Here is a 25,243-nt window from a genome sequence, read left to right as displayed (position 1 = left end):
ATACAACAGTGCAATTATGAGAAGAGTGTTTGAATCAAATCAAATAACTATTGCTCAATTTGAAGATACCGGAAATTAATAGAATTTTCTGAAAATCTTGAGTCTGGTATCTCTGATTAGACAAATAGTGCAACGAATAACATGAGCTCTGTAGAACTCAACTATTCTTATTATAAACTCTAGTATACAAATAAAAAAGTAGATATAAAAGCAACAACATGCAGTAAATATAAATTATTCAATTTTGCTTGTTATGAGCATTTTCATTGGCTTAAAAATTTACTTTATCAGCCCATAAAGGAAAAAAATGGCGTCACCATTTGTAACATTGCTTCTGATTGGCTGAGATGACGATGCAATGATTTTATAGAAAAAAGTGTCCCAAAATGAATTTTGAATATTGAAGAGATTATCTTTAGTAAATTGAATTATAAGTATTAATTTGAATAAATTTTTAGCCCACCATCATCAGATGGTGGGCTATTCAAATCGCCTTTCGTCCGTGGTCTGTCCGTCCTTCCGTCCTTCCGTCCGTTCACAATTCTTGTTACCGCTATTTCTCAGAAAGTACTGAAGGGATCTTTCTCAAATTTCATATGTAGGTTCTCCTAGGGCCCTAGTTGTGCATAATGCAATTTGAGACTGATCGGTCAACAAGATGGCCGACCTGCGGCCATCTTGGATTTTGATAGTTAAAGTTTGTTATACCGCTAATTCTCAGAAAGTACTGAAGGGATCTTTCTCAAATTTCATATGTAGGTTCTCCTAGGGCCTTAGTTGTGCATATAGCAATTTGAGACTGATGGGTCAACAAGATGGCCGACCGGCCGCCATCTTGGATTTTGATAGTTAAAGTTTGTTACCGCTATTTCTCAGAAAGTATTGAAGAGATCTCTCTCAAATTCATTAAGTAGGTTTCCCTTAGCCCCTAGTTGGGCATAAAGATTTTGGGACTGATAGGTCAACAAGATGGCCGACAGCCCGCTTCTTGGATTTAGATAACTAAAGTTTGTTACCGCTATTTCTCAGAAAGTACCTTAAGGGATCATTCTCAAATTTCACAAGTAGGTTCCCCTAGGGCCCTAGTTGTGCATATTGCATTTATCGGTCAACAAGATGGCCACCTGGCCGCCATCTTGGATTTTGATAGTTACCGCTATTTGTCAGAAATCACTGAAGGGATATCTCTCAAATTCCATGCATAGGTTCCCCTTGGGCCCTAGTTGTGCATAGTACCTTTGGGACTAGTCTGTCAACAAGATGGCCAAGCGGCCACCATCTTGGATTTCACCACTGTTTCTCAGAAAGTAATGAAGCGATCTGTCTTAAATTTCATATGTAGTATGTTTGAAAAAGTTTAAAAAGCAGGGAAAAGATCCCTCTTTCCATTATCAAACATAGATCATTCTATGGTGGGCGCCAAGATCCCTCTGGGATCTCTTGTTTATGTTACGGAGATATATCACAAAAGAGTACACTCCAATTTTTGTGTTGTATCTCCATAACATAAAAAATCTATTCAAGTTAATCCTTAAATAAAAAAAAAGCAATTACATATACTGTAAATATAGTTGTCAACATACAACAGGATTTATATATACTAAGAAGTTAGTAAAGGATGATGCTGCACAATTGTTTCACAAAAGAGCTATATAAATTAATGTACAATGTAACTTGTCTGTACGTGACCAGCATATGTGGCTGATATAACCAGATTTACAGATTATACGGGTTATAATTATTAGAAATAAAGAAGAAAAATTTTCACTGCCAGAATACACAAGGATCTGAGGATTGGACAAGGTATGATAAGTTATACTGTACATAACAAAGCTGTAATTTTGCTTTAATTTGTTAGTAACACAATACATGTACAGATGGTATTCTGTATTTGCATATTACGGAGTTATCCGTCCTTGCGGGTAGGTATTGATTGTGACGTCATGTGTTTGCGAGCGTAACATCTTCTTTTTGGAGAAAACGACGTGAATTGAGCTCACAAAATAATGACGTAACAATCGATACCTAACTCGCAAGGGAGTTAACTCTGTAATATGCAAAGACGGAATATAAAAGTCCATAAAAAGCAAATTAAGTAACAAAGACATCACAAGTATGCCAAATATAACACAATGTAAAATTACTGAAATAACTTGTAAGTACTAAAGGTGCATTTTGTTAGTTCACTTTCAAAATTTCTCACAGATCGATGTTAAATTAGATCATGTGGCACTAAAACCAAACTCAACTTAGCTGAAAAACTAATATTCAATATACCTTATGTTAACATAGCATATTGTGTACTTTATAATGAAGATGCCAGCTACTGTATTGTATGCTACATGAAATTTAGAAAAAAAACTAATGTGAGGGGTCATCTAATATTTTTTACTAAGTATCATAGGGACCTAGCATCAATATCTAACCATCAGTATTTACATATTATAATGAACTCGTAACGGTAGAGAAAATTTTTTCATCAAGCACTCATTGGAAAGATAAAATTATTTCTTTTTAAGGTAAGATATGCGTCACTGATATATAGAGCCCTTTTATTTTAAAAAATCACAGATTAAAAAAAATATATGTTGGTTTTTCTCTATCGTAGATTCATACCCTTGATAAAATTATATCAATATTATAACTGTTGGTTCGAAATTTGTGTCAGGTCTCTGTGCTACATAACACAGAAAAAATGCCTAAATCAGTTGGAGGTGTTATAATAAAGTACAACAGCACTGAATTTCAAAATGAATAAGATTAATTAACATTAAAAATACATTTCATTTTCAAAACTTTTTCTTTTTAGAAATTAAATTTATCTAAAATGTGTGTTAGGAATATTAAAATTGAACTTGACAATTATTTGTTGTAATAAAACTCAAATAATTATTATTCTATATTAGTCTTAGTTTTCTGATTTCTTCACGGAAAATTTACATGTCAGAGTAACTAAAATCCATGTATTGAAATATTATTAATACAGTTGCCTACTTTCAGCCCTTTGATTGAATCAGATAAAAAATATTGAGTACAGTATATTTTAATGTAATTGACAAAAAAAAAGAAGATTTTTATGCACATTAATGCAACTCAAAACAATGCAATTAGGACACTAGGTCGGATTACTAATGTAAGTGCCCACCTCAGGAAATTAATTCCGGATTCTAGATATGATAAACCGGTTATTACAATTTAGCGGTAACTTCCTTTCCAAGGATACGCGTCCTCGTTGTGGATGGAAATCACGAAGTTTGGAGAAAAAAATTGAAATGAGAAATACCCTAAATTGGCTAAAATATATTTCATTAGTTGCAAGAAATAATAATTGTCGACGTTCTTCAAAAATACCCGCGTCATTTGGGTAGGTATACGAATCTGATATATGAGAGCTAAGCCTACTGTACCGTATGTTACGGTTTGGGTTGTTGATGTCATATTGCAGACTAATAATTCGTCTGCATCGGGGTTGTCTTTTACGGCGAATATTATTTCTTGTTAAGAAAGATGTATTGTTGAACGTTTGCAATCCGCAATTTTTATGACGAGCTAAATAAATGTTAATACATTGACATACTTCCTTGTCCTACATTGACAATAAACAGATAAAACATGATGTTCAGAAAAAAAGATGCAGGGGAGACATCCGTTACAAATTAAAAACCATCCTTACTGTTTCTTTTCATTACTGTATGGCATGTTTTTCTTTATTTGCCAGCAATTTCTAATACTACTTAAAATACCCTGTTACTTTGTACTCATTTAGAATATTGATGGAATAAGTTTGAACATGATGTACACATATCAGAATATCAGATATTGCAATGGAGTATTTTCGTTGCAGGGTCCGGCATATGTCATCAGACCACCTTGAAAGAACAGCCAGTAACACAAGACACAACGTAAGTACCAGTAAAAAATCTGAAAATGTCTGCAGACAACACCAACAACTGCAAACCTGTAGCAGGGCACTATACCGAAATTCACCAACACTATGCAGAAGAGTGCAGTCAGGATGATGTTGGAACTTTTCTTTTCACATCTGAGTCTGTGGGTGAAGGTCACCCAGATAAGATGTGCGATCAAATTAGTGATGCAATTTTAGATGCTCTGTTGCGGAGTGATCCCAAGGCAAAAGTTGCTTGTGAAACGGTCGCAAAAACTGGAATGATTTTACTGGCAGGGGAGATAACTAGCTCAGCAACGGTAGATTACCAACAGGTTGTCCGTGACACCGTACAGCAGATTGGATATGATAATTCAGCAAAGGGCTTTGACTACAAGACATGTAATGTTCTAATGGCTTTAGAACAACAGAGTCCTGATATCGCCCAGGGTGTGCATCAGAACAGATCAGAGGACGACATTGGTGCTGGGGATCAGGGAATCATGTTTGGATATGCTACTGATGAGACTGAAGAGTGCATGCCGCTTACTGTTGTACTGTCACACAAACTTAACCAGAAAATTGCAGAGTTGCGTCGTAATGGAGGACTGCCATGGGCTAGACCAGATACCAAGACCCAGGTGACAGTTGAATATAAGTATGAGGGAGGGGCTTGTGTACCATTACGTGTACACACGATAGTCATATCAGCACAACACAATGAACATGTGACCACAGAGGAGTTAAGGGAACAAATCATGGAGAAGGTTGTCAAGGTCGTCATTCCCCAATGTTATGTGGATCGTAACACGATCTTTCACATACAACCTTCAGGCAAATTTATCATCGGAGGACCACAAAGTGATGCTGGACTTACAGGCCGGAAGATCATCGTCGATACCTATGGGGGCTGGGGAGCTCATGGGGGAGGGGCATTCTCAGGAAAAGACTTCTCCAAGGTCGACAGATCTGCTGCCTATGCCACACGCTGGATTGCTAAGTCCTTAGTGAAGGCTGGTTTATGTCGACGAGTCCTCATCCAGGTATCTTATGCCATCGGCGTGGCCAAGCCACTATCTATAACTGTGCAGAGTTTTGGAACATCAGATCTCAGTGAGGCACAACTTCTCAAGGTCATCGAGGATAACTTTGACCTTCGCCCAGGGGCCATTGTCAAAGATCTTCGACTTCATGATCCTATCTATCAACAGACAGCCTGTTATGGACATTTTGGCAGACCAGAGTTTACATGGGAGAAACCAAAGACACTCAAAGTTGATGTATAAATGTGTTACCAAAAGAGATTTTAAGGACCTTTATTTTATCAGAGATACATTAAGTCATAAGTGCCATAAACTCATTTTTGGTTTGTCTCTGTGCATCTACATTTATCTGCCATTTGGTGAATTTTTAATGATAGATTGACAGAACTTTCAATGATTTGTTTATCAAAGAGATTGTTTGAAAGTTTGTCAACAAAGACAGTTTGAGATAGTATTTCAACAAATAGACATACATTTTATGGACCTACCAAGGGTATATATGAAATAATTTAGGAAACAATTTACAGTAATCGGAAAGTAAACTATTGAGTACTTATCACAAATTTCGTGGAATTCTAGAAATATATAACCCAAAGTTGTTTTAGAATTCACTTGATATTAAAGGTAATACCAACACAAATGATTTTTTTTAATGGATACTGAAAAAAAAATGGGTAAAAGAAGGTTACAAAGATATATCTTTAAGACAATGCAAACAGAAATATTCATATTTACTTATTCCCCTTTACCATACAAGCCCACCAATATTGAAACTGAATGGTTATAATGATCATATATCTAATTATCGGGTATATAAACCTAAAAAATTAAACATACTTTTACATGAGAAATGTATTGACCAATGAAATATAAATACCGATACATATGTTTTCTTTTGGTATAAAACTTTTAAACTAAATGTAGTTATGTGTTTAATCAATTGTATTGGTAAAATAATGGTAATTTAATTACATTCCTATCTATTTGAACCCATGATGCACATGCTTGTCTAAAAAGGAAAGTTTTTAATAATTTTGTTGCATTTATGTAGATTATTTATTGAAAGAACATTTTAATGAGGAATAAATCTCATTTACAAATAATGTTTTTCTATAGATGGTGATGACTAATTATTACTAATTACTGAAGCATGTATTCTCATATATAGTAATTACATACATGTACATCTACATTGTACTTGTGTTTAATATACATGTTTGTTTGTTGGTTTTTTTTTCCAAAAAAGACATCGCCTGAGTATTGGTGATACCATGCATGATACCATTGACTTTAAATCAGCAAGGTTTTACTACTTTGAGCCTTTTTGACTTAACTGAACAAGATTTGATGTCATATGCATTGTAAATGTGTGATTTTATTTACAGTTGAGTGTTGTAACAATATTACAGTAGAGTTTGAAGTTGAGCTAATGTTGTGGGTTGATATGAGTGTAAGTGTTGATGGAGTCTCAGTATGCGGGATGTTGTACGCCCAGTTTGATAATGTGTCTATTTCACTAAATGTGGTATATAGCTTCCAAGATATTATTTAATGTTATATGCTTGGAATGTAATAAGTTTGATGACAGGTTTAGATCTCCATAATTATCAAAATATAATAGAATGAACAACTTTTTTTATAATACTCAGAAACAATTTGGAGTTTAACCAAGAAAGATAAATAATTGTTGATCTGCTTACTACCCAGATAGAATCTCATGTATGGTATAATACATGTACCATATGATTTTGTTATTGTAGTAAGGTTCTACATATAACCTAAATCTTAATAAGTTATGAGTCCTGTTGTCTGTATAAATCCTATGAGTAAGAAAGTCTGTCACAAGTTTGTTCTCTGTTTGTTACCATGCTATTATTTATGGGTTGTAGTTATTTGAGCATTTAGTGTTGAATACCAGGTAATGTAAGTTTTGTTTTGTTTGAGTGTGATTAAATCCCTTTATATCCTATCTATTAAAGTCAGTATAGATGTGTCAAATTTTGACATTCCCGGAGATAAAACACAGCTCCATATTGCCATCTGTTGTAGTAATCAAGGGGTCAATTTTCTCACATATAGTGATATATGGGTAAGTATATGTTAAAGACATGGAACCTGTGCACTGTCAGGTTTATTGCACAGGTGCCTGAGTATGAAAGTCTTATCAATCTTTTATATATGTCACAATGGTTGCATTATATATGAAGTCATTAAAAATGGTCATCAAAAAAGTACAAAGAGTAATCAAATAATGGAAATCAAATTTGCTTGTATCACTTATTGTTTTAAAATATAAAGCTTATTCCACTGTTTATATCAATCATCATTTTTAGGTTACTGTACAATGTCTTTATATATATATGAATCGTAAATACTAATATTGCTAACCATGCCAGCTTCCATCATATGAATCTCTTGTATTCACTTTATGTGTTTTGTTTTAATTATGGAAACCACCGTAAATGAAAGTGTTTTATAATTCACATAAAAAATATTTTCATATTTGATAATTCACAAATATCAGTTACATTATACTTGTACACATTTGTATACCGGTATGTGATATAATTTGACTTCCTGCCATTTCATTTTACTGTCTTTATTACATCATCCATACGATATACATAGACCATGGATAAGGAAACAGGAAGTTTGAAATTATATGTTTAAAAAATCTCACTTTGGCTTACATGTATTCATGCATTAAAAGTAAGAACACAAATATTTTTGTATATTTTTCAAAATCAAGGATGATTGACAGCTTGCATTGTACATCAAAACAGACGATTAAATTACACCCCTGTTTATCACAGTATTTGTATTGTGTTTTTTGTTAGTTTACACCACAGATTTAAATAGGGTTATATCATCGTCGGATACTCAAGGGTATTCGCACTACACTACGCTACACTTTACTTTAACGTTAGTGAATATATCGCCTGGGTTACTGAGGATATGGGTTATATATATATATATATGTACACCGTATATCTGTGAGAAATAAATGTAAGTGACAAAACAGTTAATTAAGCTTCCCACTCCCCTCCCCCTCTACCCACTATCCATTCGGGATTGTCCTCACCATTACCTTCTATGCTTTACAGTTAAAACATGTTTATAACGAACATGATTACAACAAATTCATGATTACAACATATTAATTTTCATTCCCTGTCAAAGACATAATAAGTCTAATGGGGGTATTACAAACTCGCATATAAAAAGTGATTTTGTTGGTTCCCACAGGTTCGTTATATCCGTGTTTTACTGATTCTTCTGTTCGTCCTTTTAAATGTGATCTTGTCAAAGCTCTTTAATTTATTAAATACTTTTTGTCTCCGGAACTTCATACATTAATATACTGCGATGGGTCATACATGTACATGGGTTTTAGAGTCTCAGTATGTTAAACAATGTGTTGTTTACCGGAAGTAGGGCACGGTGACCTTAATTATTATATTTGACCTACTAAAGTAATATCTTGTCAAGGCTGCATCTCCTATGTTATTTATCAATGGGTATTAAAGGTAATTTTTTACCTTAGTGTCGTCACATGTTATATATGCTACTGCGCCATTTTTCTGAATTTTTTCCACATCAACATTAAATTGGTGGTCCAAGATGTGTATCGTCTTCATGTGAAAGGTTGCACTATAACGCTATTGATATTTATTGTAGAGTGCATTACCATCACATAATGTCTCTTTATATTGATTGTGGCCATGATGTAAACATATAGGTATAAATGCATGCTCTCAGTGCCAGGGATATAGCATCATTATAGGGAGGCACATTTAATAATATCTAGGAATACATACGACATCTGAATGACCAACTTAACTTATATATCACACTGGTAGCTAGGATATGTTGCTGAGTACACAGTTTATACCTGTGACTTATAACTGGATAAACAAGGCATAATCAACTATAATGATATCAGTGTATGTGTGACTAAGATATCTGGTAACATCGGATGGTCAGCTGACCTCTTATTTCATGTTAGCAACAATCATGAATAAGGTAGTTACGTGTATGGTTGATGTAAAAGTTCTATTCACACAAGCATTGAATGTTGGTGATGATTTTATGACTTGGATAGTATGCTCTATTATCTTCATCTGATAAAGTGGTAGGATTAGTCCAATGGCAACTGTTCAACATGGGATATTGATCCTTGATGAAATGTAAATGCTTAGTATGAATTTAGTTCTCCTTTATAGAAATCTGACCATTTGTCCAAGGATAAGAGATTTGTACTCCAAGTCAGTGGATTGAAGTTTCAGTGATGATATTTTGCAGGTTGTGTCTCGTGCGACAGTTGTCAAGGTGAAAGATGAGTCGTCTACAGTAAAACAGTTGTCCTTGAAGGTCCATGATAAAAACTTCTTCTTCAAGGCTGGCCAATGGTGAGCATATTATGGCATATCCCTGTCTTTGTAGACTAGTAGCTAGACTACTGTAGTTTCTGTTTGAATTTTGTCATGATTAGTATTATTTTCTGTTAAACGGGGTCAAGGCCAGTTTTGCTTTGTTTTTTTTTAGAAATAATTAATACCATAACAACTATATTTCATTACTCATTTATGAAATTGTACAAGGTTCAAGTTTCAGTGTCCTGTGAGGTCAAGGGCACTGTAGACATTTAAATAAATACGGTATGATGATGACAGCAATAAGCAATTTAATTTTACCACATATTTTCACCACAAAGTACATGTTTATATTAAATATCAAAGAAACACAATTTAACAAAGCATTGCAATTTATTGACAAGTGCCCTATCCGGGCCTTAAACTCACGATCTACGGCACCCAATTGCCTAGCCAAACATAGCTGTGCTTTCTACCACTACGCCACATCTATGTCCCCAAAAAAGGATATTTCTATGACGAAGTGATAGTTGGTTCGATATGCTGACATGATCACTGTGGAAATTGTCAAGTTTAATCTTTGGATCAACAACACAAAGTATACAAACATACCTGCGCGTTCTACCACTGCGCTGCAACCACATCCCCAGTGGTAGAAGGCGCAGCTATGGTTGGCTAAGTGATTGGGTGCGGTAGTTCGTGAATTTGAGGCCCAGATAGGGCACGAGTCAATAAATTGTCATACTTTGTTAAATTGTGTTTCTTTGATATTCTATATTTACTAAACACAATGTATCATGTTCACTTGTGTTGTTGATCCAAAGATTTAATTTGACAACTTCCAGTGATCATGTCAGCATATCGAACTGACTATCACTTCGTCATAGAATAAATCGAAACATCCTTTTTTGGGGACGTGGATGTGGCGCAGTGGTAGAAGGCACAGCTATGTTTAGCTAGGCGATTGGGTGCCGTAGATCGTGAGTTCGATTCCTGGATAGGGCACAAGTCAATAAATTGTCATGCTTTATTAAATTGTGTTTCTTTGATATTCCATGTTTATATTATATATACTTATGGGACAAGGAAGTAATTCCAACCGTGTGGACAAAACAAAATTGTCAAATTTTTCGAGGCGATCTGCCCCTTTATCAAGACATACAAAACGAACACGATTACATAATAGGATACGATATATATATATTATATATACTTAGAAAGACATCTAGGACACTTCCCATTTTAAGGGTTTATTGTAGATCAAGGTTAAGGTCATATCTTCGTAATTTACCTGGGTCAATAGAGAACAAGTATGAGCTGAGTGTGCTTGTTTCCTTTTTTTATCAAATCTGTATCTACAACAAAGGTAAACACAATAAAGAGGCCAGGGTTTACATTGTATTTCAGGGTTGATATGATGATGCCCAATGTGGAGAAAGTAGGTGGCTTTTCCATGTGTTCCTCTCCCCAGCGTCTGGTTGATGATGGTTTGTTGGACCTTGCCGTCAAGAGGAGTGACCATCCTCCAGCTCTGTGGGTTCACACAAAGGTCAGAAATGTTCTAATGGTTCATTCACTAACAAGTTTTAGATAGCTATTGATGTACACTAATGAACTCAAAATGAGGTGAGAAAATTCTCTTCTGTATAATATAAATTTATGCATTAAATTCAGAATATTTATATATATAGGTTGATCAAGTTGTTGGTAGTTAGGATTATAGCCTACTGAATATTGTTTAAGTATACTTATACAGAATCAAAGTGTTAAATGATTTTAGGATTAACACAAACATTATTATTATTATTATGTACAGCCTCCCAAAACATGTCATACACATGGATGGCACAAACTATTTAAAAGACATTGAAATACGATCATTATCAAACTTAGTCCAAAGAACTTTCTTTGGTACAGTTTAAGGGAAGTAACTAATGGATAATGATGTATAGGTGTAGACAGCACATATATCTTTCTGTTCCCCATTGAGACAGTGTAAAGAAGGAGTAGAAGTTAACATCAGATCTGGTGGCGACACGTTTTATGATCCCAAACCTACAGATCCATCAACAGACCTGCTGCTGATAGCCGGGGGGATCGGGATCAATCCACTCTACAGTATTCTGTGTCATGTAAGGGATCTATTACAGATGAAGGAAGAAAGAAAGGGGGATAACTCAACAGGAACAGACAACTCTGTATATATACCAGGCAACATTCATTTACTTTACTCAGCTAGCTCAGAAGAGGAACTGATATTCCAGGTAACACTATTTATATGTAACTGGGCATATAATGATCAGTGGCATAGACTTTGTTTCTTAGATTTTAATTTAGTATTTGCTGTTGACGCAATAATAGTGTGAAAGGTTTAGGTTGATCACTACATCAGCATTCTGTCGCTATTGCTTGGCAGGCTGTCGCTACACTCTCGATAACTTGGTCACAGTTTTGGTTATATTATCTTGATGGTGCCGGCAGGTGGCCCTGTTCAGTCATATACACATGTGTAAGCCTATACAGGTATTTCATTATAGCTGCAGCGAAAAGCGACAACGATTACACATGTTTTCAACGAAACGTACCGTGCATTACAAGACTCCTAGCAATATTACTGAAGTAGTTTACATATTGTAAGATTACGTTCAGTGTGTACAGTAATTACCGTTGTAAAATCGGACATCAGTGTGGATTAGTTTTTGGCAAGCGTTGAAACATTATCATGGAGAAATCGAAGACTGAAATGTAACCCAAAAAATACTAAACATATGAATTAGGAAACAGGACTACACGTACAGAAGCTAAAGGTACTTTACTTTTACCATTTCTGTGAGTTGGCTTTCGGTGTTTTTTTAAACAAATAAAATATTATTTAATCTCAAAACGATGCCAAAAATATTTGGAATGGTAGGAATGTTGTTGTTTTTTTCGTGAAAACCATGCTCATTTAGTCTACAGGAGTTGGTCTACATACTGTATTGTTTGTAACACATTGTGCTTCCATACCATACTTCAAAGATGAAACACATGTAACATTAACTAGATCGTGCTGCAGACAACTTTCTAAAGGTGATCTCGGCTGTAATAAAAATTAACCGAACCAACAATATTCAGATGACAATGCACAGTCAATGTCAGTGCTTATGTGTTGCCGATTTAGACATAATATGTAATACAAGTAATGATCTTGATGTTAGTATCTGTTTTAAATCTCTTTCTTAAATTTTCTGTGATTTGTCTACAGTGTTATATTACTGTTAACATGGATACTGGAACTGCCGGAAAAAGGAGCAGGCCTAATATGCCGTAACAACTATCGTAGTCTATATTACGGAAAAGAACACTCGTATGACATGAAAATCTCAAATATCAAACTATTCAATGTTAACACTCTTATCAGATAATGATTACGTATTTTAAAAGTTATCTTAAGCAAAGACGTATTGTACAGTTCGTGTTACGAATGCCAGATGCTTATTATTCTACTGTAGCTAGGTCGTTGTGTTGCCTCGATCTCTTGATTAATCAAATAAATATGACAAAAACAATCAAATCAAATTGTTGTACTAGCTGGTATCAGGTCGTAAATATAGATGAGTGGACACAGCAATAGCTAACTTCTCATTGTATTTAACGACAGTACCGATTTAACACGCTCAACAAAGTCATCCATTTTGACAGTAGCTCAGCTACTGACAAGCGTGTTTCCCGCAACAAATGTGTGTGACATAACAGCGCCACTTGCCATTACCATCGAGATAACATAACCAAAACTGTGACCAAGTTATCGATAGTGTATAGCAACAGCCTGCCAGACAATAGCGACAGCATGCTGATGTAGTAATCAACTGAAGCCTTTCACACTATTATTGCGTTGACAGTAAGACATGACAATCTTATTGAGAATTGACATGATATAGTTTTTACTATGAAATTTTGAATTAAATTGTTTTTTTAGTATTATATGATAAAACTTACAAAAGTTTACTTGTAGTCATACGGTAGTCATGGTGTTTTGTGAGTGTCCTTATTAGGATAACTTGGTACAATGTTTCTTCTTACAGAGAGAATTATGTGAAGTATCGGAGCGATTCCCTTGTATAGAATGTCAGTACTTTGTTACTAGACAACCAGACCTACCTACCTCAACACATATCAAAAGTAAGTTATAATCTACATCTACCTGTATATTATCCTGCTGGTGTAGCAGTTTTATTGGAATCATTTTAATAATATTGACTGAAATTGACACATTGTTCCTTACACAGTGAGAGAAACCTCCATATAAGTACAGGTAGTCATAACTGTCTATAAACACCCCCAAAGGACAAAAAAATGGTGTGAAACTGGTCTTTAAAGACATGTAGTTTTTAACTGCGAATGATAAATATTATGAAGTTCCTTACCGTCAATCGATTGATTTGTAACACAGCGAGAAATTCTGTACCGTGTAGCGATAAACGCTAACACTCTACCGACACAACGTGGCTATTTTTAGACTCGAGTACTGTCGCCAAATCCACAGGTAAATCGCGGGGCGCTCTGGCTACATCAGCTATACCAAACACAATCGTAAATGTTACAAATACCGTAAAATCTTGTGTTACTTACACACCAGTGTACTTTGCACATGTATTTTTTCTTATGGCTTTAAATACTGAAAAAAATCTACTATCGGTATATTTTGCGCATTCAAATTTTGGGGAAAACGATGTCCGGGGAACCACAAATTCAGTGTTATAAAGGTGGTAATTTCATTGCAAAACATTCACAATAAATGCTTGACAACTTGCACAAAAAGTGTTGTATTTAGAAGAAATAACATAATATAATTGCACTGTGCTTGTTTTCTTTTATTGGCCACCGTAACTGAAACAGTGAAATATATCTTGCAGAACATGTCAAAAACATTGGCAGTCCGCCGTATTCGATCCGTACACATGTCAATGTCTGGAGATATTACACATGAATAGTTATCAGAACTATTTGAAAATATTATAATTTAGTTACTTTAATATTGCCACAATAAGTTTTAAGTGTGTTTGAGATCATTAACAAACTTTAAAGAGCATTCCGATAGCATTTACGTTGGCTTGCAATAATCACATCGTGAGTGAACTCACTATCTGTACGGCACCAGATCCAAGCTGATGGCTAATTATATATAACAGTACGGTTAAAATGCCACTAACCTTCTAGCTTGTCAGTTTTGCTGTAATAATATTACAAACCACTTATTGAAAATCCTAAATATAGGACAGTTTAGGACTCGTCTTATAAATCCCACGTGTGTTTTGACTTTTTGCACACGGCCTGCAGCCGGGACATGTTATGGCGGTTCCCTACGTAATGAGCATAGCTAGATCTATAAGGAGTTTCATATGCAGTTTTACTAGAAATATGAAGATTTGTTAAAATATCTAAAATAAAGAAATACTAGTCAAGTGAATTTTTATGCAATTTGAAGAATATTTGTTTTGTTTTTAAGTAGATACAGACGCATTGTTGATGATATATAGATCGGTTAAGCTAACTAGCCATTCAGTTTCGTTAAGCTGGATGAGAGGCCCGAGCGTAGCATCCAGTACCAGTTTACCTGTGGATTTGGCGACAGTACTGGAGTCTATAAATAACTACACTCATTCAATACATCGATACAAGTCAGCGGTAGAGCGGTAGGGGTTTATATACACGCATCGTTCGCAGTTGGGGTGGACCGGGTGTTTAAAGACAAGTAGTTTTCATACAAGTCAAGTTGTACTGAAAATTACCATTTGGAACTGCATGAAAGTGGTCTTTTTAAGCAGGTGGTTTTTATACATAGAGTCCCTAAAGAAGGATTTATGGTAATTTTTTCAGACCACAGGATTAACCAGGCAGACATTGAAGATTCGTTGAAGAGACTGAGAAAAAAGAAAACTGTTGTCTATATATGTGGGCCCTCCCCCATGATAGAAACCTTGGAAACCATGCTCCAGGAGTCGGGGATCGACAAACATAGTATACAGTATGAAAAGTGGTGGTAGCTGTGGTAACCTGAAGTATGAGGAGTTGTCAAGGTCATCTCCATGGTAACCTGAAGTATGAGGAGTTGTCAAGGTCATCTCCATGGTAACCTGAATTCCTAAGGAAGAGTACTAGGACACTACATCTATTGTCATGGTCAATTGTCAACCTATTCAATTGTAATGTGAACTATCAGCTGTTGTATGCTGGTATATCCCTTGGCCTTTTTGTTTTTATATTTTGAATTATCATGTATTTGTTAAATATTTATGAAAGATGTTGAAGAATTTAAACTTATTTTCTCTGCTTCTGAATAAATATTAGAGTGATATTCTGTAAGTAAAACTTGGATTTTCTTTTGTATTCCACAACTGAACATCAAGAGATGGATTTTGTTACAAATATTAACAAATAACTTATAGAAAATCAGCCTATTTATATTTGTGCCCTCTGTTCTCTCTAATAGTGTAAACCACCTTATTTTTGTGTGTACAAATTTTTACATATAAACTTTGTATGAGAGCTCAAATACTATTTCAAAAGTTTCGCGAATAATTGTAAAAACGCTCAAATATATATATATGAATGGTCAATTGTCAGTAAGAGTCCTTGAACATGAATTATGTATCTTGGATATGTTAAAAACAAGGGCCCAATTGGCCCAATGGGCCCGAATCGCTCACCTGCAACCTGGTAATCATGCATGGTTCATACTTTACAAATAGAGTAAATAAGAATTTATATCATCCATAAGCACATTAGAGGCCCCTTTGCCTCTTAGTTATTAAAAACAAATTGTTTCAAGATTTTAGCCTACTTTGACCCCCTGTGACCTTGAATGAAGGTCAAGGTAATTCATTTGAACAAGTTTGGTAGTCCTTCATCCCAGCATGTTATATGCCAAATATCAGGTCTCTAGGCCTCTTGGTTATGAAGCAGAAGTCTTAACAAGATATTTCGGCCAATTTGACCCCTGTGACCTTAAATGAAGGTCAAGGTCATTCATTTGAACAAGCTTTGTAGCCCTTCATTCCATCATATTACAGGCCCAATATCAGGTATCTAGGCCTCTTGGTTATCAAAAAGAAGTTGTTTAAAGATTTAAGCCTATTTGACCCCTGTGACCATGAATGAAGGTCAAGGTCATTCATTTGAACAAACTTGGTAGCCCTTCATCCCAGCATGCTATTATTCAAATTTCAGGACTCTAGGTCTCCAAGTTTTGGAGAAGTTGTTTAAATGGAAAAGTTGAAGCCAGACGGACGGACGATGGACGGACGAAAGACGCTGCACCATAGCATAAGCTCACCTGCCCGAAGGCAGGTGAGCTAATAACGAAACACACAAAATATTGAGTAAACGAAAACAAAGTGGTCTACAGTAGCATACAGAATGGAATTGGTACAATGACCTCTTGGTTACCGTGCATGGTCATGGTGTTGGAGGGAGTCGAGAGAAGAATTATAGCTCTTTTCCTTGTCATAGATTGACTTCCTGGAATCTGCTTTTCCACAGACAGGGACATCACTTCCATAAAGCACAAGTAGTTCAGATTTGGTATAGTTGATCAAAGGGCAATAACTCTAGATAAGGTTACAATATAGTGAATATATTGACCAGAATGGTTATTCTGACTTTGCCTATTGTTATATCAGTAATGTGTGAACAGTATAAGGCCGATACAGTTTTGTTCCTGTTCATTCTTTTATTATTGGTACCTAAACTTTAAAAAAAAAAATAAAAAAAATTAATGTATCTTTCCTTTTCATTATGATGGTTTCAGTCTGGTAGTCAAATGTCTTTAAAGACATCTAGACCAGTCACTTACAGATTCTCCTATTATTTTGACCTGGCATTCTTTCATCCATTTATGTAAATAACCCTTTACACTGTTGTCAGGTTTATAACATTGATGATTGATTTTATTCTCAGACAAAATAATGTGGATAAAGAAATAACAAGGCAAATTTAACAGTCATTGATTTTATTTTTTGCTTTTTTCCTTTTTTTCCATGACAATGATGAACATCTAAGACTACCGCTTCAATCGCCACACAAACACACATCATACCTCCTGTTCTGTTGACACGACAACCAGAGCCTGGACAACCGAGACAGGTGTAAGAAAATAAAATGAATGACATGAATTTGACATTTTCTCCTGGACATCGTTAACCATTGATAAACCGGTACAATGCTAATGATGGAAAAATAACATTTTTGAACAATTCACTTGAAAAAAAGAGCTTGATTTCATACAACACATAACATTTCACCTCAAATTCAACATGACAAAATATTTAACAAAAATATCAATCTTCAACATCTCAAGTCCCCTTTTGTTATTTTTGGTACCTGCCCCTTCATCCCCAAAAGAGACATTTGGTTTGATCCAGCCTTACATTTGGCAGATTTCACTTGTATAATAAGTGGGTAAAGCAATCTTTGATCCCAAAAAATGTCACATTTAATAGGTATGTATGCTAGGGGTCAAAGGTCATATTTGATTGATAGTTGGCTGGCACTTAAAATTAGGCAGCTAATATTATACTCCAAATGTCTACAACACTAAACAGCAAGGTCACATTTAGGTCAAGTGTTCAGGTAAACAGCAAGGTCACATTTAGGTCAAATGGTCAGGTAAACAGCAAGGTCACATTTAGGTCAAATGTTCAGGTAAACATCGGGCATGCAACATTTCATATTCAAGAAAAATGATGGTGTAAAACAAAAAATTTTTTCAATGTAATGATTCTAATGAGGAAGATGACGACTAAACTATCAGTACTGTTCTTATGATTTACGATGATAACTTCCTGCTGAAATAGGATAGGGTCCGTACAAGATGGGGCTTGTATTGGAGAGGAGTGTATTTCACAGGGTTATAAAACGATAGCTTTCAGGTATAAAAATGAAAAAAGACGAAAAACTAGACAAAAACATGTAAACCTAGGTGCATTTAAAGTTGCATGGGTTGTTCTGCTAAACACACTTGTTCTATCTAAATAAACATGGTACCTTATATAAATCTACCATCGCAGCAAAATTTCATCATGTAGATTTCACGTCATTGATTACAATATATTTCATTTCCTGTAATGTACAAAATAATCAATAAAACAGGTCCCTCCTCCACCCTCAAACCAAAGTAATCCACCACACTGGGGCAAGGAGCCACAAAATAGTCTCTACAATCAATATCATACTGTACAGTAAATATACTTGTAAAAAACAATTTTTGAACATTTCTTTAAATTGAAAATCAAGAAGAAACTTAACAAATGTTTATACAGTATTTTTGATTTATTGCACACTGTACGTACTGGCAAATATTGTTGTTTAATACACATTAAGAATAGTTAACATTTTATACTGTAAAAGTGATTGGTGTAAGAATGGTCTCGCCTTACAAATCTATATATACCGTGTATCGTCATTAACAGTTTATACTGAAAAAACAACTTGTCCGGATTCTTACAATAAAAATCAATAATACCAGCTTACTAAACCAAGCGACTTTGGTCATGTAACTGTACACACTTGTTGATACATATGTAGATATAGCAAAAAGAAATACCCCCCGCCCGTAAGTCGTATCTATCCTGTCGTAAGCCTATTGGTCCAACACCACAAGGGGTGGGCTTATTACCAAGCATGGGCTTATTACTGGATAATAGGACATCTTTGCTTTGATTACATAAGTATTTATAATGCATCACCACAGTAACTATATCTAGCGCTCATAAAGCAGATGTATATGGCCTCTTAAAAAAATTACAACAGAAAACAGATTTTACAGTTTAACATTAAAAAGTAATAATTACCTGTTGGAAGATTATGATAAACATGTATACAATTTTGCTTTTATATTTTGCATAATTATTATAAATTATTTATATTTAGCCAGTATATATCACCACATAGTAATTTGTCTTTGACCTGGAAGATATATATAAATATTTTGTGCAGGGCCAAGGGATGGGTGCAAGGATTCCAATAATGTTTATTTAAAGTCTGGAAGACAATCAGTGGACGTTTGATATTTAACGATTTAAACACTTTATTTCAAAAACATGTTTTATACATAATGGTTTCTTGATACTCACTTTACATATTACGTTAATGTGTATATATATCTCACCAATTTACATAAAATCACTTGTATTTTGAATAAATGACACATTACTGTGACATATTAAGGAAAAAGAAATCAAAAAAATGAAATTTAAAAAAACCCTACAGACCATGTAAGCTGAAGATGATATACAAGTCTAGTAATGAAATCGTATAGATAGGTCATGTGACACATGTCACCATTTGTTCTATCACCTGATTCATCGGCTATATCAAGGGATAGTAACATTAATTCTATTCCCAAAATAATGTATAACTACATCTAGCATGAAACATACAATAAAATAAATGATGAATGGAGAAGCACTATGCCGCAAAACTAGTTTCAGCAACTTCCCAGAATCGTATTACATCATGTTTACTGCACGAAAAATGTCATCCGAAAAAACTTATGTTGTAAAGACTGAGTGATCTCTATTTGTCACACAATCCTGTAGTTATAATTTGGTGATGATTTACACGATTCCGGGTAGTCACCATGGCTGGTAGGTTGACTGTTACCCAGCAACCAAATCATAAATCCGATTGGTCAAATGCATGATGATATTTACAGTGATGTGTATAATGAACACGAGTGTGGCCAGTAATGTTTAAACTATATACAATATGTTTACCACTACCTAGAGCTGGTTAGACAGGGTTGGACCAATGTATCAGCATTGACTTTGATCTGTTTAATGGTAAACACTAAGATATCATCTTTGTTTATTGTTACCAGCTTACACTGGCTAAAAGTAGGACAATTTCTAACACTTTCCCTTTTGAGAGTACCCTAGAAATATTTGTGTTTATGGTAATTATTGTTAAGTTGAATGTATGATGACTTATATATTTAATAATATGCATTTATTAAATGTATTAACTTCTTTCTGTGGTTACTCACTATATTGTTTGAGCTGTATAGCTATATATATATACATTTTATCCAAACTTAACCCATTAAAACCAGTCATGGTAGCGTTAGTCGTAAAAGACAAGTGACATTTTCTATAGACATAATTCATGAACATGTAAGGATGCAAATATCACATATGACCACAAAAACATTTGCTAAAATTCTAAAATGAAACATAAAAACTATGAACAGAAATAATAACTATAAAAAAATTGCAAAAGAAGCATGTTTATGTACAATTAAAAATGTTGACTCTATTTTTATATTGGTTTCATCAGTTTCTAGTATAAAAATCATCCACTCACGTATCCACTAAAGTCTATCAATCAGTTGTATCTGGTATGTTGTATATACATAGACAATGAATGCGGCTCATTGTATATCACAAAGCATTGTTCAAAATACAATGGAATTGCTCAGGTTTTATAACAATAATTTTGCAGGTAAATAAACCCATAATTTTAAGGATTAAATACATTTCTCATACCCAAACTATCCCTGATTTCACTATTATTGCTCTATAATACACATTATAATATCTGGTATTATTTTTATGGATGAAGCGATTTCTTCAAGCTAAACATAGTTGATGAAAATTAATATTCAAATATATTCTGTAATAGATTACGATTTATCCTTAGATCTGTGAACATGTATACTTACCTCTCCTGTAGCTATATAATAAATACTTAAAAAAGACTTAAGAATACAATTTAAAGTACTTAATAAATAACTTTACAATTGTAAAACAGGTTACTGCTAAAAGGAATGACTATCTGTTTAAAACTTGAGCAACTCAATTGCATATGTGCTAATTCATTTAGATTAAAAAAACCCAGAGAAAATGTGAAATAAACAAAATACATACAAGTATTTGTAGTTTCATGTTAAAAAATTTGACCTGAAATCTATTCTTAAAAGGGGAAGCATCACAATTAAGGTGTATAAGTCGAATACTACATACACAGACATTGTTGTCGTGTACGGTTTTCCATGCGATTGCTGTAGCTCGTGGCTACTTTTCGACTGTCAGTTACTCCCCCATAAGAACAAACATTAATCTCAGCACTGTAGGAGAGGTGGTACAATTCTAACACTCCACATTCATACACACACTATCTACTGATTAGTAATAAAAATGGCATTGAATCACATTTCTTTGATGAAAACAAAAATAATATCCAATCAGGCAATGGCATAGACATGAGTTCTCTTCCAATCACTTATTTGGTTGTACGATGCGTTACTCTGCTCAAAAGTATTTCAACAACTGTTCATTAATTTTGAAATTGTTATTTTACAATAGAATCATATCTGATAATGTTTGTTCATGATTTTATGTTTTTATATCCTGCATATTTCTTCACAATTCTCTTGCATGAGTAATTTCTATTTCACAAGCTTTCTCAATGCTAGTATCTCTTTTTTTACATGTGGATTGCTTCCTTAAGGTAATGCTACACCAACATGGAGCAAAATATGGATGCAGTAGGTTGTTACTATGGTGATCCGTATTCCTTTGTTGCGATTGGTTGCTTGTGTTAGATTTAAACTGGCACTAGATGAAATCACGTAAAACTGAAAAATAAAAAAGAAACATTATCTTATCTTTGTTAATTCTAATTCATTATAAACATTGCAGGTTTCAGTTAAAGCTCAGATTTTTATAAAAGCAGGTTTTGTTCTTGTCATTCAGCGATATTTGGAAATTATGACCTCTGTTAATCTCAATGGAATCTGATTTTATATTACAACTAGCCTATACACAACTGGATCCCTCTGTTTATTATAGCAATTTGTACAAACATTTATTCCCACACAGTAAATGCCTCCATGGCCTTACCTTGAAGGTGTAGCTGCGTAGGTCTGAAAATGTGGCGTATTTTCCAAAGCATCATGGTCCTACAAATAAAACATTTGGATTTATCAGATATGTCATTTAACTGTCTTGCTAAAGGTCGTTTAGTTAAGGCTCTCTTTAAATGTTTATCTAAATAAAAAGTATACAATATTTAGCTATAAAAGAATCCTGGATCCTAATCATTTTAATCTGAAGATTTTAAGATAATCAAATTCCTTGTCATCAGCATTTACCAAAATTTTCCTTGTCAAATGAACATATGCTAAATCTCTAACAGTTGATCTTTACTCCATTGTCATTTGTTTACATAAAAATTATCACTGTTAACTAAGACCTTTTCATACCTCTATAGGAAGAGCCTGCAGCATGGTGGCAGCGCCGGGCGCCTGGGCGTACATCTGATTGAATGCTGATGCTGCTGGGTGACCCGCCACAAACTAGAACAGAAAATTTCAATGTAAGGCATCTCATAGCAGACCTGCTTGAACAATATCATAGACAGAGTATGTATAATATATATGAGCTTATCCTGTTGTATATTCTGTGCTATCTCAGATATAGTGATAATGATTTTCTTTTAATTCAGTAAAATCTTCTTGTTTACTTCTGTTAAACTTTGACAATGAACATAATTTAACAACATAGAGAATTCATGTTGACTAATATGATAGATTTAATGAAGTGATTTCAAATATCAAAATAATAAAGTTTAGATAATTAACAGAGTATGGTATGGGGATATAGATAGTTTATCAGTAGATATGGATCTAATCATGCAGTATATATATGGTTCATAACAAAGTCTACAGATATATAACGATGTGAGAATAACACTTACACAAAATTCTAATAGGAATTTCATCAATTATAAAGTTTTAAACAAGAAAGAAGTTTTTTTGTATATTTCAATATCATAATCAGTGAACGTGGTTGGTAAGGTTACAGAAATACCTACAAATATTTAGTTTTAATTTGTATGTAAATTTGTAAGGGCAAATATCACAATTAAAAGTTTCCTTAGATATAAACCATGGACAATTTATGTCATTAATAACTTCATCAGGATATTTATCAAATTTGTGTGCATGGAGTAGACATCATCCAGCAAAGAGAAAGGACAGGTCTTTTATTTAGTTGGAAGAAAAATAATGGACCAGGGAAAGAGGACAGATAATGATAACAAAATGGACGTTTATAACATATCATTCTACTGTTACCAATTTGTCACCCTGACGTATCACATTAAGCTTGGAGAAATAGCATTGCTATTGAAATGATTTCATATATTCATCAAAACTCCCAACACCACACTACATTTCTCTAATGTGAAAGCGGTAGAGGTGGAGGGTCACAGGGGTCAAAGGCTAGGCCTCTGAATAATTTAGAATGTCTTGGATACATTATTTTGAATATAAGTTACCATGGTTACAGAATGGTTGATCTTTATCAACTGATGTTAAGTGTGTTAGTCCATTAAGTATACATGTATATACAAGTTATTCTTAAAATCAATATATTTTTGAACGAAGCTAAGTTAAACTACGAAGGTGGTATAAAAAATACAAATAAATAAGAGGAAAAATAACAGGAAAAAAAAATTATGTGGCAATAATGTTCCAATAAACATCTTTGCCATTTCACATCAAATAGCATCTATTTATAGTATATATAGTACAGCTTTCGGAATATATAAAAGAAGACTCAATCAATATTATGGTAATATTCATAAATACAAGTCTGCTTTTTCTTTAGCCAATCACCTCAAACTTCTCATGCAAGCCTATCATCCCCTGAAACCGCATTGGACTGTTCCAAGACCACATAATGGAAAGTCCAAGACAATTTCTGGGATTGAAAGGTAAGGTCTAAATATATATATGTTTAGAAAACAAAACTTTATGGCAATCAGGAATAAAAATGGTTATAAACAATTAAACATACACCTTAAAGTTCTACATGTACAGCCCATTTCTAATTCTCCAGTCACGGAGATCCCCGAGTCCGTAAAAAATGGCTGCCTGTTTTAAGTCAATGGTACATGTACAAGACGGTATTAAGGTATGTGTTTTAGGGCGACTACAAGTATACAATGTTGTAAGACGCCGGGATATAGGAACAAAAACTTGCTATATTCTACACTCCTAATGTGTGCCCGAATATGCGGCAAAACCATTAGTAGAGACAAACTAGGTAGTACACAGTATATGGTGCTAAAGCAGTATATATATATGTAGGTTCAATTGTATATAAATATATATGTTAAAATGTTTAACTATCAGTGACTTTTCTCATAGTGAATATTGACCAAGAACTTCTCCTGTGAACGCAGGTTACTGATACGTTGGTCGACAGCTGAGTCATATTCACTTGAAGAAGTCAGAAAATGTTGGATTATATGACCTTTAAATTGTTTCTAAAAAATGACACTCCAAATTATGGTAGTATTGTAATAACTTTTACTTGGAAAGTAAAAGTTAAATTTGTTTTTTCAATATTAAAAGTCATATAATACAAATTGATATATATGTATATACAGTGATGTTAATCTTGTTTATAAAACGCTCAATGAATACATATAGATATATATACATTTTACACAAAAAGTGGATTGAAATTCTTTAACGCATTTTTACATGTATACAAAAAGTACATAGTCATTCTTCAAGCACTTTGCAAATTTCTGACAAGAAATACATTGAGTAAAGTTTTTCACCACTTTTTGAGTTTGAAGTGCTAGATCCCCTTCAAATGCAAACTTATATTTCTGGAAATAAAAATCTTTATCCATTTTTCTTAAAACATTTTAATTTTTCTATTTTTTATTTCTGATATATACACATGTCTTTCAATCAAAGTTAGTTCAGCTTTCGATTAAATATAGAAACACTGAATACATGTGTATTAGGTTGAAAGAAAAATGCACATCCAATTCAGAAATAAGCTTGTAATATGAAGAGCATCAATCAATATATACATGTGAAGATGGAGTACATATTTGTAAAACCTGGAAATAAAGCGTTTTGGCGATACAGATGAAAGCAACAA

General features: G+C 33.9%; 3 protein-coding genes across 18 annotated transcripts in view; 2 read left to right on the top strand and 1 right to left on the bottom strand.

Annotated features, from left to right (window-relative positions):
• Window positions 1-3,195: 3,195 nt before the first annotated feature.
• On the top strand, window positions 3,196-7,741 carry LOC138314762 (S-adenosylmethionine synthase-like). The gene is given in 3 exon segments (XM_069255261.1): window positions 3,196-3,364; window positions 3,845-3,923; window positions 3,925-7,741. Coding segments are annotated over 3 exon segments (1,419 nt in total). The 5' UTR covers window positions 3,196-3,272; the 3' UTR covers window positions 5,173-7,741.
• Window positions 7,742-10,722: 2,981 nt separating this feature from the next.
• LOC138316492 (oxidoreductase NAD-binding domain-containing protein 1-like) lies at window positions 10,723-12,612 on the top strand. The gene is made up of 3 exons (XM_069258185.1): window positions 10,723-10,851; window positions 11,297-11,566; window positions 12,547-12,612. Exons 1-3 carry the CDS (start codon window positions 10,723-10,725, stop codon window positions 12,610-12,612), a joined length of 465 nt encoding a protein of 154 aa, XP_069114286.1.
• A 4,663-nt stretch (window positions 12,613-17,275) lies between these two features.
• The window catches only part of LOC138314763 (RNA-binding motif, single-stranded-interacting protein 3-like), a 209,060-nt gene continuing 201,092 nt past the window's right edge, over window positions 17,276-25,243 (bottom strand). For all 16 annotated transcript variants that reach the window (XM_069255264.1, XM_069255263.1, XM_069255269.1 and 13 more), the window contains 3 exons: window positions 22,543-22,635; window positions 22,181-22,239; window positions 17,276-21,915 (listed from right to left, as the gene is read on the bottom strand). In XM_069255264.1, coding sequence (XP_069111365.1) covers window positions 21,906-21,915; window positions 22,181-22,239; window positions 22,543-22,635 — 162 coding nt within the window. In that variant the 3' untranslated portion in view covers window positions 17,276-21,905. The remainder of the gene's footprint in view (window positions 21,916-22,180; window positions 22,240-22,542; window positions 22,636-25,243) is intronic.

The sequence above is a fragment of the Argopecten irradians genome, chromosome 2 (genome assembly GCF_041381155.1).
Source record: "Argopecten irradians isolate NY chromosome 2, Ai_NY, whole genome shotgun sequence".
NCBI lineage: Eukaryota > Metazoa > Mollusca > Bivalvia > Pectinida > Pectinidae > Argopecten > Argopecten irradians.
Note: the sequence above shows the minus strand (reverse complement) of the source record. Positions and strands in the feature narration are given on the sequence as shown.

Bases quoted from the DNA above. Each gene is read 5' to 3' on its own strand.
- LOC138316492 (XM_069258185.1), top strand. From the start codon at position 10,723: ATGCCCAATGTGGAGAAAGTAGGTGGCTTTTCCATGTGTTCCTCTCCC. The intron at 10,852-11,296 runs GTCAGAAATGTT...CCATTGAGACAG, and splicing joins CTCTGTGGGTTCACACAAAG to TGTAAAGAAGGAGTAGAAGT. The intron at 11,567-12,546 runs GTAACACTATTT...ATTTGTCTACAG, and splicing joins AAGAGGAACTGATATTCCAG to TGTTATATTACTGTTAACAT.